The sequence below is a fragment of the Triticum dicoccoides genome, chromosome 6B (genome assembly GCF_002162155.2).
Source record: "Triticum dicoccoides isolate Atlit2015 ecotype Zavitan chromosome 6B, WEW_v2.0, whole genome shotgun sequence".
In the NCBI taxonomy this organism is placed as follows: domain Eukaryota; kingdom Viridiplantae; phylum Streptophyta; class Magnoliopsida; order Poales; family Poaceae; genus Triticum; species Triticum dicoccoides.
The window spans coordinates 228,506,817-228,519,726 of record NC_041391.1 but is presented as its reverse complement, the minus strand read 5'-3'; the positions used below and the strand labels follow the sequence as shown (position 1 = coordinate 228,519,726).

General features: G+C 47.7%; 1 protein-coding gene across 4 annotated transcripts; it reads left to right on the top strand.

Annotated features, from left to right (window-relative positions):
• The first annotated feature begins 634 nt into the window (after positions 1–634).
• LOC119323719 (MADS-box transcription factor 29-like) lies at positions 635–3,588 on the top strand. 4 transcript variants are annotated; one of them, XM_037597423.1, is made up of 7 exons: positions 635–720; positions 1,086–1,360; positions 2,067–2,136; positions 2,257–2,418; positions 2,562–2,603; positions 2,716–2,757; positions 2,873–3,130. In XM_037597423.1, exons 2-7 carry the CDS (start codon positions 1,173–1,175, stop codon positions 3,128–3,130), a joined length of 762 nt encoding a protein of 253 aa, XP_037453320.1. In that variant the 5' UTR covers positions 635–720; positions 1,086–1,172. The 4 variants fall into 4 exon arrangements, with proteins under 4 accessions (XP_037453320.1, XP_037453321.1, XP_037453322.1 ...); XM_037597424.1 differs by having other exon boundaries at positions 674–720; positions 1,083–1,360; XM_037597425.1 differs by lacking the exon at positions 635–720 and adding an exon at positions 3,235–3,588 and having other exon boundaries at positions 732–1,360; positions 2,873–3,126.
• Positions 3,589–12,910: the final 9,322 nt, after the last annotated feature.

Below are 12,910 nucleotides of genomic sequence, written 5' to 3'. Positions count from 1 at the left end.
CTGCACTCCCCCACCCGTAAGATAGATCGTCGGTGAACCTGCCACCCTAATAAGATAGATCGTCGGCGAGCCTGCCACCCTAAGATAGATCGCCGCCGGTTGTACCTTTCTTCCTTTCCTCCACCGAACTTGTTTCTTCCTCCAAAAATCGACTGACCCAAATCGCAAATTCAGTCAACTTACATATAGCTATTGTGGGCAAATGTAACCGTCTAACTTTATGCATGGTAGTCAATTAATCATGTAGGCGCCGTCAAGAAAAGAAAGCTAATCAGAAGCAATTATGAAGGGGGAGAAGGGTTTGCGCGTCATTCTATCCTATATAGAGATCTCTTCTATATATGGAGGGCAAAAAACAAAATAAAAATTGATTGACTGCAAACAAGAGCCAGAGAAGGCAACCACTTTGCATGCTGGTAGCAGCTAGACAGCCGCGCAAGAAAGAAACACCACCAAAAAGAAGCAGGATAGCCAGCCATCGTACGTCGTTATTTACAGCCAGTCAAGAGGGCCAGTTAACAACTGGTACTGCCTGCAGGCATTTACCATTATTTTGCATATGCTTACTCGGGGCAGCTGGCTAGGCAGGATGTGAGGATATCGAGTGTAGACCTAGCTAGCCAAGCGGTAGGAGCAGCAGTACACTACCTCACTCTCCTTCTATATATGTCCCTCCTTCTGCACCCCCTGCCTTAGCCTTTGAAGCAACCACATCACAAGGTAATGTGCATATCACCACCACCGCTGGTAGCTAGTACTACTCCTCCCCTCCCTGTCTCTCCGTTCTTATGATCCGCGCCGGAAAGAGTGCCCCTTTGTTCCTCGCAAATTTAGTGAAAAATTCCACTTTAGCTGGAGCATCGGCTTCCTAGTTCTTTGGTTCCTGGCAAATTAAGAGGGCTGCATCCGCATCCGGCTTTTTTAGCTGCTAGCTCCGCATGATTTTGTTTCTTTCTTTCTCTCTCTCTTTTGGTCTGCTTGTGTGATTGTGTTGTTCGATCAGATCCACTCGGTTTGATTGATGCATGAGGGGGCTAGCTCGTGAAGACGATTAACCCTCGTTCTTCTTCTTGTTGCTGCAGCAGGGGGGGAGAGACCAAGGGGCCGGAGACGCGCAAAGCCATAGCTTGGTTCCTCTGGTTGGATCGATCGTCGCGGTTGCGGTTGCGGAGATGGGTCGCGGGAAGATCGAGATCAAGCGGATCGAGAACGCCACGAACCGGCAGGTGACCTTCTCCAAGCGCCGGGGCGGGCTGCTCAAGAAGGCCAACGAGCTGGCCGTGCTCTGCGACGCCCGCGTCGGCGTCGTCATCTTCTCCAGCACCGGCAGGATGTTCGAGTACTCCAGCCCCGCCTCCAGGTCCGTCTTTCTTATTAATTGATTTATTAGCTTCTCTTTCCTCGAGCTGCTACCATCTACTTCTTTCTTTCCAGTATTTTGGAGAACCGGATCTACTAGTAGTAGTTAGTATGTTTCTTCTAGCATGTGGTCTTCAGTCTTCTACCTTTAGTATGATTTTACGATCTGTTTAGGGAGATCGAGTGGTGTTGATCGTATTTTTGTCGAGTATATGCATGTCACGTAAGCCTGGATTTGCTTGTCTGTTTGGATCAAGTTAATTGTGTATGTTAATCTGTCAGCAAAGCATGCATTTAATCTTTTATAAACTCACTGTGTTCTTATTCCGAGATGAGTCAAGCTCACGATTCAGACAGATTTTTGAGTAGAAGCATTACTATGAAGAACACCAAATTTTTGAGTAGAAGCTAGGGCTTGCTACTACAAATCTGGTGCAGCTGGCTCCAAGTGTCCAAGATATGATATCCTAACTAAACTTGTTCAATCATTCACATGATAGATGCATGGCATGCATCAAGAAAATGCACAAAACTGAACCAGTTTCCTAGATAATCTTTATCTGATGTTTGTCAACAATTAGACCCTGTTTTGCATGAAATTACTGACAGAGTATAACTGAATTAAGTAGATGTAGATAGCCATCACCAGCAAACTAGTTAACTGAATTATGTAACTAACATACTTGTTCAACTATCCGATGATGTAGCTTGAGGGATCTCATTGAGCAGTACCAGAACGCCACCAACAGTCAGTTCGAGGAGATTAACCACGATCAGGTACACACCAAAAATCACTTATTACTACTGTTAGTAATTAATTTGCCAGCATTCAGCACATCTACAAACTGACTGCGCACTGGGAAATTTATACTGTTTGTTATGCATGGATGGATCCAGCAAATATTTGTGGAGATGACACGGATGAGGAACGAGATGGAGAAGCTGGATGGCGCCATCCGGAGGTACACGGGCGATGACCTCTCCTCCCTCTCCCTCGCCGACGTCAATGACATCGAGCAGCAGCTCGAGTTCTCCGTCGCCAAAGTCCGTGCAAGAAAGGTAAAAAGGGCAATGCATGCCAGGATATGAACTGGTTACTTTTACTAACTTGCAGCACATGAACTTTTCCTATTTAGGGTTTACTGCTAATTACCCGGCTAATTCATGTCTTGTGTTACTGCCGTGTTCTTGGCTTGTTGCAGCATCAGCTCCTGAACCAGCAGCTCGACAACTTACGTCGCAAGGTATATAACGAATTATCAATTGCTCATTTTGGCATCTGCTATTGATCTGGTGTCTATGTGTGAAATGGTTGATCGCTATGTGAGCGTTGCTAATTGACTGATCAATTGACAGGAGCATATCTTGGAAGATCAGAACAGTTTCCTGTGCCGCATGGTAATCGATCAATCCTGCCTTAACCAATGGGAAATTTCTGTTGAAGCAAGCATATGCATGCACGTACGTGTAAATTTATAATGATTTGTTGGTGTTGCGCGCCCTTGTTCTACAGATCAGCGAGAACCAGCATGGCAGTGACGGGAAGATGGCGGTGATGCCGCCGGTGCTGTCGATGCTGACGCCGGCCTTCCCGGCGACGCCGTACTACACGGGCGAGGAGTCGTCGAGCACCGCGCTGCAGCTGACGTCCCCGCAGCTTCAGCTCCACGCCGCCGAAGCCGCCGGGTTCCGGCTGCAGCCGACGCAGCCCAACCTGCAGGACCCGGCGTGCAGCAGCCTCCACGCCGGCCACGGCCTCCACCTCTGGTAACTAAAATTAAGAATCAATCGACCGCGCATGCACTCACATCTGTCAATTCAGTCACGGCCAGATATATAAAAAGAGAGTTTGATCATATGAAACATTGTTGGCAGAGATTTGATCATCACGCGCCGCCGGTGATGGATTGGTTGATTCATGGGCTCCCTTGATTCATGGATTCTAGGAAGAAGAAGATCACGGTGGATGGAAGATTGACCCTTATGATGCATGCATGAGGACGACTATTTAATTTGGGAGCTATATGTATGTAAGATAAGATTGCAGCTGTGTGACCTGTGTCTTAGGCTGTTCTTTCATCATGTTGCGTACTTAAGCTAGCTATATACAATTGTCTGGTCAAATGTTGGTACGTACGTAGAAATTAAATAGTTGTGCACGCATGGGGATCGAGGACGATGCATACATGTAATAATAATAAGTTCAGAGTGAATTCCACTTTTTATATATCTCCCATTTGTAAACTGTTTACCCCGTTTAAAACCCCCAAATTGTTGCATTGGGTCAAGCTTTACCCCATTCTACAATTTCCCTCGAGTTTGACTAGCTAGGCCCATTGGTCATGTTTTTTAAGGAAAGGCATACGCTTGACTTTAAATAAAGCCACCAGGCAGAGTACATCGAAACCACACATACGAAAAAAAAGGGCCGCGAATCAACCCGTGGTTGAGTTGGTTAGGTGGACAGTGGTATCCCCAATCCATCAGGGTTCAAATCCTGGTGCTCGCATTATTCCTGGATTTATTTCAGGATTTCCGGCGATGCGCTTTCAGTGGGAGGAGACGTTCCCGTCGACGACGAGGCGCCTACGGTGACTTCGTAAATTTCAAGATGATATGCCGGCTCAGTCTCTCGGAGGTGCTCATAGGGGTAGGGTGTGCGTGTGTGCGTTCATAGGGATGAGTGTATGCGCATGTATATGAGCGCTTGTGTCTGTACTGATGCTAAAAAAAAAACGGCCACAACCACACGCAAGGACAAAGTACGGAGATACACAGCATCACAACCAAACATCGACGACACGCAGGCCGGATAAGCAACATGAAGCACCACCTAGGCCTCTACCTAGAGCAAAAGGAGGATTGAAGACAACTAGCTAGTTGGGACCTGCTGCGAAACAGAAGAAGCTGAAGCCCGAATTTTGCCGCACTGGAGGTCGAACGCACCATGATCATCAACCTTAGTCAATAATCTTCACCACTGCAGAAACAGACAAGCTTTAAATAAGCAATCAACATGCTAGCAGGGAAGATATGCTCAATGATAAAGTTGTTCCTAGTCGTCCATGATGACCAGCAAATCGCGGCAAAACCAATCCAGAACATGTGTTTGGTAATCCCAGAAAGGCCAGATGCCAAGGTTCCGAGGTTCGAGAAGGAGGTGGGGTGCCAAGTGACACCCAGCCAAGAACGAATACAACACCAAACCATCTTGGCCAGGACACAGCTGAAAAAGATATGATTAGTATCCTCCACAGCGTCGCGTAACACACAAGCCACCGAGCTAGGCCCATTATGCTTATGAATCTGGTCAGCAGCAGGAAGTCAACCCCTAAAGGCTTGCCACAAGAAGATCTTAATTTTTGGGGGTATAGGGGCACGCCAGATGGGGTGGAACTTAGTAGTAGGAACCCCAGAAATAAGTCTAGCATATAAGGACTTAACTGAAAAGTGACCAATGACCGAATGGGGCCAAATCACCGAGTCCTCATTCACCGAGAGCACGGGGATGAGGGAAACAAGGCATTGCCAATCATCAAACTCTTCTGGGGAAAGAGAACGACGGAAAGAAAAGTCCCAATTATTATCAGAGAGCTCAAAGATTGAGATCTCCGGGTCCGAATAGTAAGAGAAAAGCGTAGGGAAAGCCACAACAATAGTAGAGCTACCACACCATCAATCTGTCCAGAATCTAACGGATTTACCATTTCCAACTACAAAATTGACGTGCTCTTTAAAGATAGGGCGCAGTTTAACAAGGTCCGTCCTTCCAAAACTGGGATCCTCCCTGGGCTCCCCCAAACATAGGGTTAGAGTAACGAAAATACTTATCTTTAAGGATAGAGAACCACAGGGATTCCATCCCACTAGTCATAATTTTCCACCACCACTTGATGATAAGGCACTTATTCATGACCAAGGTGTTAAGAATTCCCAACCCCCCAAGGTTTTTGGGTCTACAAATGGACTTCCATTTTACCATCCTGTATTTACGTTTGTTATCCGCGACATTCCAATAGAAACCACCCCTATGCTTATCAAACCCACCGTGGGGTGCCAGCAGAAAGGAGATAGAAGCCCATAATAAACACCGACAAGGAAGATAAGGAGGCATTGATGAGACACACGTTGCCAACATTTGTGTTATATCTGCCCCTCCAAGGCATAACTCTATTACCGACCTTGGACACAGTAGGAGTGAATTCCTTAGAACATAGTCTGACCGGAGAGATAGGAAGGCCCAAGTACTTAAAGGGAAAGGAGCCCAACGAACAATTTAAGAGCTGAGAGACCCGAAAAGCCTCCGCCTCTGATGCACCAGTCACAATAACCTCACTCTTAGAAAAAGTTAATCTTGAGACCCGAGAGAGCTTCAAAACAAAGCAAAAGAAATTTGAGATGGGCAATGCAAACATCATTCAGCTCAACCATGATGTTGGTGCAACGTTAGGCCCCTTATGTTTTGGATTTTGTTGACATAAACAGTTTGGGACTTATGTGTTTGCTAGTGCATACAGAGTAACAGGTCCCTGGAGTAATTGAGGAGTTTGATGAAAATGACGAAGATAATCTCCCTGCACAACAGCGAAGGTTATTACTGAGGATAAAGCTAACGAGAGTGACCCCTAAAAATTGCTGAAGTTTAAGCAATTGGTTCGGTGATTGTTCGAAGCAAATGACAGCGCTCGAGGAAGAATGAAGACGAAGTGAAGACATAGTATTTATTTTGTTGTTTTTCTTCTTTGATTGAGTCATAGGACCACCGTACTATTAAGAGGGGTATAATGTTTCGAAGCTTTGATTCTCTGATGCTAAACCCAAACCTATGAAAGCTGCGAGAGAAATCTCTTTGTGCTCCGAGAAAATAATTGCCAGCAAGAGACTGTGATATTCTTCGCTGCGAGAGATTTGCCTCGGACCGAGGAGTTAGCATTACTTGTTCCTCAAGTAATGTTACCGTTGCTCCAAAAACCGACCGTTGATCATGTGTTGGTTGGCCATTGGCTGGACCTCGTGTCCAAAATGGTCATTTCCCATCTGGGAAGGCTGCGGCTATAAATAGCCACCCCACGCCGGCTTTGTCCGGTGGCTGTTCCGTTTGATTTCTCAGAATATTGTTGAGCAACCCCCTCTCTGAGCGATTTGAGTTTAAAATACACCGAGAAAAAAAAAACTAGAGCCGAAGAATTAGATAGTGTTTCAACATCACTAGAATCTAAGTAGTACACTCCGCCTATTACTCTTGACAGCTGCAAACTCTCTAGACGGTTAGGTGTCAAGTTCTTCAGAGACCAAGAGTAATTGTGGTTCTCAAAGAAGAAGTTTGTAAATGTTTGGAGATCGCCTTCAAGTATCTACCACGAGTGATCGACATCGGTTGATGAATCGATTGTCGAGGAGAATAGGGTGAAGAGAGTTTATCTTCCGTGTTAAGTCGCAGCCCCTCAAACCAGACTTAGTTGTGTAGAAGGACGAACTGGTCGAACAAATACCTTGTCGCCATCGAGCACCATCGATTACCTCTGTTACTCAAGTTTACCTCCAATGCATTTTATTCATGTATTTTACTTCGAAGCATGCTTTAGTTTCCCTTCGGTCATATGTTGTAGTTCTTCTTAGTCTGTTTGTTGTTTATTCCACTGCTGGGTTCTGAGAGATTTAAGCTTTCCAAAGAAAATTTAAAACTCCCATTCACCCCCCTCTGGTAGACATACTTCGTTCCTACAATTGGTATCAGAGGGAGGTACTCCTTGACTCTGCTCATTTTAGTCTAACGACTTTGGAGTTTAAGTATGTCTTCTATGAACTACAAGTTGCATCTCAAGATTCCCATATTCAATGGGACGGATTACCCCTTTTGGAAGGAGAAGATGAAGATCCATCTTCGAGCTATAGATGATGACATGTGGAACGTCGTGCACATTGGGTTCACAGTTCTAATTCCTCAAGCACCTACCGATGAAGAAAAGAAGCTCATTCAGCTAGACGCTCAAGCCAAAGATGAAATTGGTGGCCATCTCTCTCGAGCTCAATTCCTTTGATACCAATAGTGTGATACTGAAAAAGAATTATGTGTCGGCATCTTGGGAACCAAGGTACCCAAATTTGCCTGCCTGCGGCCCACTGCATGGCTCCAACGGGGGCCTGGTACGGCCCACCATCAGCACTAACAACACAAGACCCACGCGAGGGGCCAAGCCTCGCGAGGCGGATGACGCCAAGACCTCCAGAAGGAGTGGCCTCCTTAGGCTGGTTCCCGAGGAGCGGAGATTTTTATGCGAGCCCTCACCTCGTGAGGGCTGGATGACGCAAGCCATGACGACCAAGGCCAAGCCGGCGCCATTGGGCACAATACAACAGGTTTCCTCTTTGGTGCTAAAGAGGCAAGCGCAGGCGCGGAGTCCCAAGGAATCAACCAAAGGTTTCCATTTCCATGCTACAGGATCAAGACCGTCAGGACGGCAGGGCGGAGGTCATCGCCGAGCCCACCACGGCGTCACGGCTGGAAGCTTTGCAGGAAAAGACCACCTTCCATCAGGATAAAATGTACTAGTTGTCTCCCTTCAAATTTGGCCATTTGGGATCCCTTCTCGCCTTCATTTTGGGGGAAGAGGACCAAGGCCACTATAAGTATAGCCTAGCCACCACCATAGACAGGGATCCAGACCATCCACACCCTCACCAGCTCACTCAAACACAAGAACACACTTCCTGAGGTTGTTTTTTCCATTATACTAGTTCATCCTCAGCCCACCTCGAGGCTAATCCACCACAAAGCAGGAGTAGGGTATTACACCGCAAGGTGGCCCGAACCTGGGTAAACTGCCTTGTCCCATTTCCTTCCAGTTCATCGAGCTAGGCCGTGGGATCGACGAGTTGGCAGACTGGGCAGGTTGAGTTCTTTGCATGCAACCAAGAGTTCGAATCTATCTTGGGTCTGCGGAGCCCCGAATACGACATTTGGAGCGCCAGGTAGGGGTGTGTCGGAGCCTCTCTTCCTCCGACCGATTTGCCACCGTTTCACCATTCCCATGGCTGACGCTCGTCGAGTTCGTTCTGAGCGTTGGGCTGCCCTCGCCGCCCGCGTCACCCAGACGGCGCCTGCAGGCGACGGCGCTCCCCGCCGTTCCCAGTCGCCTATGGCCAACACTGCCACCAACCCCGTGGCCCATGAGCAGCAGGCTTCGGCTGCAGCCTTCTATGCGGCATGATGGGTGCACCACCACTCCGTCGCTGACTCCGACGGCTGCTTCATCTTCTCATGCTCGTTGCGTGCCAGCGAACGCGCAGGCTGCGTTGCTCATGGCATGCGAGCTCCTGCGCTATCGCCCGACCGATGACCTCTACGAGGACTGGTTGGACTGCATCGCCGACCTCGTTAGTGCCGCGGTAGAGGCCCTTGCGCCGTCCTACTCGCTGCATCCACCACCGCCTCTTGCAGGTGGCGTGGCCCACGGTGCGCTTCCTCCACCTCCCAGGCAAGACGTCGTCCTTGAGCCGAGGCGTGAGGCTCCTCGGCATGACCCGCCGCGCAGGGCGCCGACGTGCGACGAGGAAAGCTACCAGGTGGTGCAGCGGCCCCAAGGAGAGGCGCGTGCGCTCCCAGCACCACCATGTTAAGACCGTGTGCCGCTCGAGGCGGCGGTGCGCGAGCGCCAAGATCAGGCTCCACCTCCACGGCGGGTTCCTATGACCTCGGCGGGCTGCCGCGCGTTCACCCCAGAGCTTCGCCGCATCGTCTGGCCTGGGAGGTTCAAGCCAGACCTGCCTCCGCGCTACGACGGCCCCCCAACCCTGCCGAGTTTCTCCAACTCTATGAGCTGAGTATCGAGGCGGCCAACAGTGATGAGAAGGTCATGGCGAACTGGTTTCCCATGGCCCTGAAGGATGGCGTGTGCTCGTGGCTCCTGAACCTCCCCGCGGGATCGATCTCCTCCTGGGATGAGATGCGAGAGCGCTTCATCACCAACTTCCAGGGCACTCATGACCGCGCACCGGCCGCGGGTGACCTGCGGCGCATCAAGTAACAGCCAGGAGAGACCTTGCACAAATACATCCAGCGTTTCACCAACGTTCGCCTCAACATTCCCAAGGTGTTGGACGAGGCCATTATTTCGGCGTTCACTGATGGCGTCCAGGATATCAAGTCACCATACATGAGGACCTGTGCTCGGCTCTGGAGATGTTCAACATTGCAACCAAATGTGCGAGAGATGAGGAAGGACCCTCCTCGAGCTCCCGGAGGCGGATACAGAAGACAAGAAAGCCAAGGCCAAGGACATGAAGCGCAAGGGCCCAGCCGTGCTCGCGGCCGAACCTAAGATGAAGCATTGCTGCGATCACCCCGAGTCCTCCAAGGGCAACCGCCCGTTCTGCGTCATCAACAACGTGCACAACCACAACACCAATGACTGCCGGGAGCTCAGGGCCATCCGCGACGGGCGCCTCGGTCGTTGCCCCGAGCGCAACGACCGAGGCTATGCCCATGGAGGAGGCCGAGGCGGAGGATGCTGGGACAACCGCGACCCCCGAAAGGACTGGCGCGTTCAGCCTCATGAGGACCGCTGGTAGGGCTCATGAGGATCAGCCTCATGAGGATCATCCTCAAGGCAACACTGGCCTTCCTCGGCTGCCACCGCCACCAAGAAGGAATGATGGCCACCACCAAGATGATGGGGCTGGGAGCTTCCAGGAGCCTCGTGCCATCGCTTGCATCCTAGGCGGCACTCAGGCCCCTGCCTCCCATCGCATCTTCAAGCAATTAGCTCGCGAGGTGAATGTGGCCCTCCCCAAGCTCGAGCGACGTGTCCGATCAGGTGGTCCAAGTATGCCATCACCTTTCACTCTACTGATTAGCTCAAGTGCGCGGTGCTACCTCTTGAGCTTGCGTTGGTTTTTCCGTTGAAGAGGAAAGGGTGATGCAGCAAAGTAGCGTAAGTATTTCCCTCAGTTTTTGAGAACCAAGGTATCAATCCAGTAGGAGACTACACGCAAGTCGCCTCGTACCTACACAAACAAATAAGAACCTTGCAACCAACACGATAAAGGGGTTGTCAATTCCTTCACGGGCACTTGCAAAAGTGAGATCTGATAGAGATAATAAGATAAATATTTTTGGTATTTTTATGATATAAACTGAAAGTAAAGAATGCAAAGTAAAAATAGATTGGAAACTTATATGATGGAGAATAGACCCGGGGGCCATAGGTTTCACTAGTGGCTTCTCTCAAGATAGCATAAGTATTACGGTGAGTGAACAAATTACTGTCGAGCAATTGATAGAGAAAGTGCATAATTATGAGAATATCTAGGCATGATTGTGTATATAGACATCACGTTCGCGGCAAGTAGACCGAAACGATTCTGCATCTACTACTATTACTCCACACATCGACCGCTATCCAACATGCATCTAGAGTATTAAGTTCATAAGAACAGAGTAACGCATTAGTCAAGATGACATGATGTAGAGGGATAAACTCAAGCAATATGATATAAACCCCATCTTTTTATCCTCGATGGCAACAATACAATACGTGCCTTGCTGCCCCTGTTGTCACTGGGAAAGGACACCGCAAGATTGAACCCAAAGCTAAGCACTTCTCCCATTGCAAAAAAGATCAATCTAGTAGGCCAAACCAAATTGATAATTCGAAGAGACTTGCAAAGATAACAAATCATACATAAAAGAATTCAGAGGAGATTCAAATACTGTTCATAGATAATCTTGATCATAAACCCACAATTCATCGAATCTCGACAAACACACCGCAAAAAGAATTACATCGAATAGATCTCCAAGAAGATTGAGGAGAACTTTGTATTGAGATCCAAAGAGAGAGAAGAAGTCATCTAGCTAATAACTATGGACTCGAAGGTCTACGGTAAACTACTCACACATCATCGAACAGGCTATGGTGTTGATGTAGAAGCCATCCGTGATCGATTCCCCCTCCGGTGGAGCGCCGGAAAAGGCCCCAAGATGGGATCTCACGGGCACGGAAGGTTGCGGCGGTGGAAATAGGGTTTCGTGATGCTCCTGGATGTTTTGGGGGTATATGGGTATATATAGGAGGAAGAAGTAGGTCGGTGGAGCTGCGAGGGGCCCACGAGGGTGGGGGCGCGCCCAGGGGGGCAGTCGCGCCTCCCTGCCTCGTGGCCTCCTGGCTGCTTTCTTGACGTCCACTCCAAGTCCTCTGGATCACGTTTATTCCAAAAATAACTATCCCGAAGGTTTCATTCCGTTTGGACTCCGTTTGATATTCCTTTTCTGCTAAACACTGAAATAGGCAAAAAAACAGCAATTTGCACTAGGCCTTTGGTTAATAGGTTAGTCCCAAAAATAATATAAAAGTGCTTAGTAAAGCCCATTAAACATCCAAAACAGATAATATAATAGCATGGAACAATCAAAAATTATAGATACGTTGGAGACATATCAAGCATCCGCAAGCTTAATTCCTGCTCGTCCTCGAGTAGGTAAATGATAAAAATAGAATTTTTGATGTGGAATGCTACCTAGCATATTTCTCAATGTAATTTCCTTTATTGTGGCATGAATGTTCAGATCCGAAAGATTCAAGACAAAAGTTTAATATTGACATGAAAATAATAATACTTCAAGCATACTAACAAAGCAATCATGTCTTCTCAAAATAACATGGCCAAAGAAAGTTATCCCTACAAAATCATATAGTCTGGCTATGCTCTATCTTCATCACACAAAGTATATAATCATGCACAACCCTGATGACAAGCCAAGCAATTGTTTCATACTTTTGATGTTCTCAAACTTTTTCAATCTTCACGCAATACAGGAGCGTGAGCCATGGATATAGCACTATATGTGGAATAGAATGGTGGTTGTGGAGAAGACAAAAAGGAGAAGATAGTCTCACATCAACTAGGCGTATCAATGGGCTATGGAGATGCCCATCAATAGATATCAATGTGAGTGAGTAGGGATTGCCATGCAACGGATGCACTAGAGCTATAAGTGTATGAAAGCTCAACAAAAGAAACTAAGTGGGTGTGCATCCAACTCGCTTGCTCATAGAAGACCTAGGGCATTTTGAGGAAGCCCATCATTGGAATATACAAGCCAAGTTCTATAATGTAAAATTCCCACTAGTATATGAAAGTGACAACATAGGAGACTCTCTATCATGAAGATCATGGTGCTACTTTGAAGCACAAGTGTGGTAAAAGGATAGTAACATTGTCCCTTCTCTCTTTTTCTCTCATTTTTTTATTTGGGCCTTTTCCCCTTTTTTATGGCCTCTTTTTTTCTTTTTTTTTCTTTTAGTCCGGAGTCTCATCCTGACTTGTGGGGGAATCATAGTCTCCATCATCCTTTCCTCACTTGGGACAATGCTCTAATACTGATGATCATCACACTTTTATTTACTTACAACTCAAAAATTACAACTCAATACTTGGAACAAAATATGACTCGATGTGAATGCCTCTGGTGATGTACCGGGATATGGAATGAATCAAGAGTGACATGTGTGAAATAATTATGAATGCTGGCTTTGCCACAAATACGATG

What these genes read in the sequence shown, in the direction of transcription:
- LOC119323719 (XM_037597423.1), top strand. Translation starts at nt 1,173, where the DNA reads ATGGGTCGCGGGAAGATCGAGATCAAGCGGATCGAGAACGCCACGAAC. An exon ending in TACTCCAGCCCCGCCTCCAG is followed by an intron (nt 1,361 to 2,066) that starts GTCCGTCTTTCT and finishes CCGATGATGTAG; the next exon opens with CTTGAGGGATCTCATTGAGC. An exon ending in CCAAAGTCCGTGCAAGAAAG is followed by an intron (nt 2,419 to 2,561) that starts GTAAAAAGGGCA and finishes GGCTTGTTGCAG; the next exon opens with CATCAGCTCCTGAACCAGCA.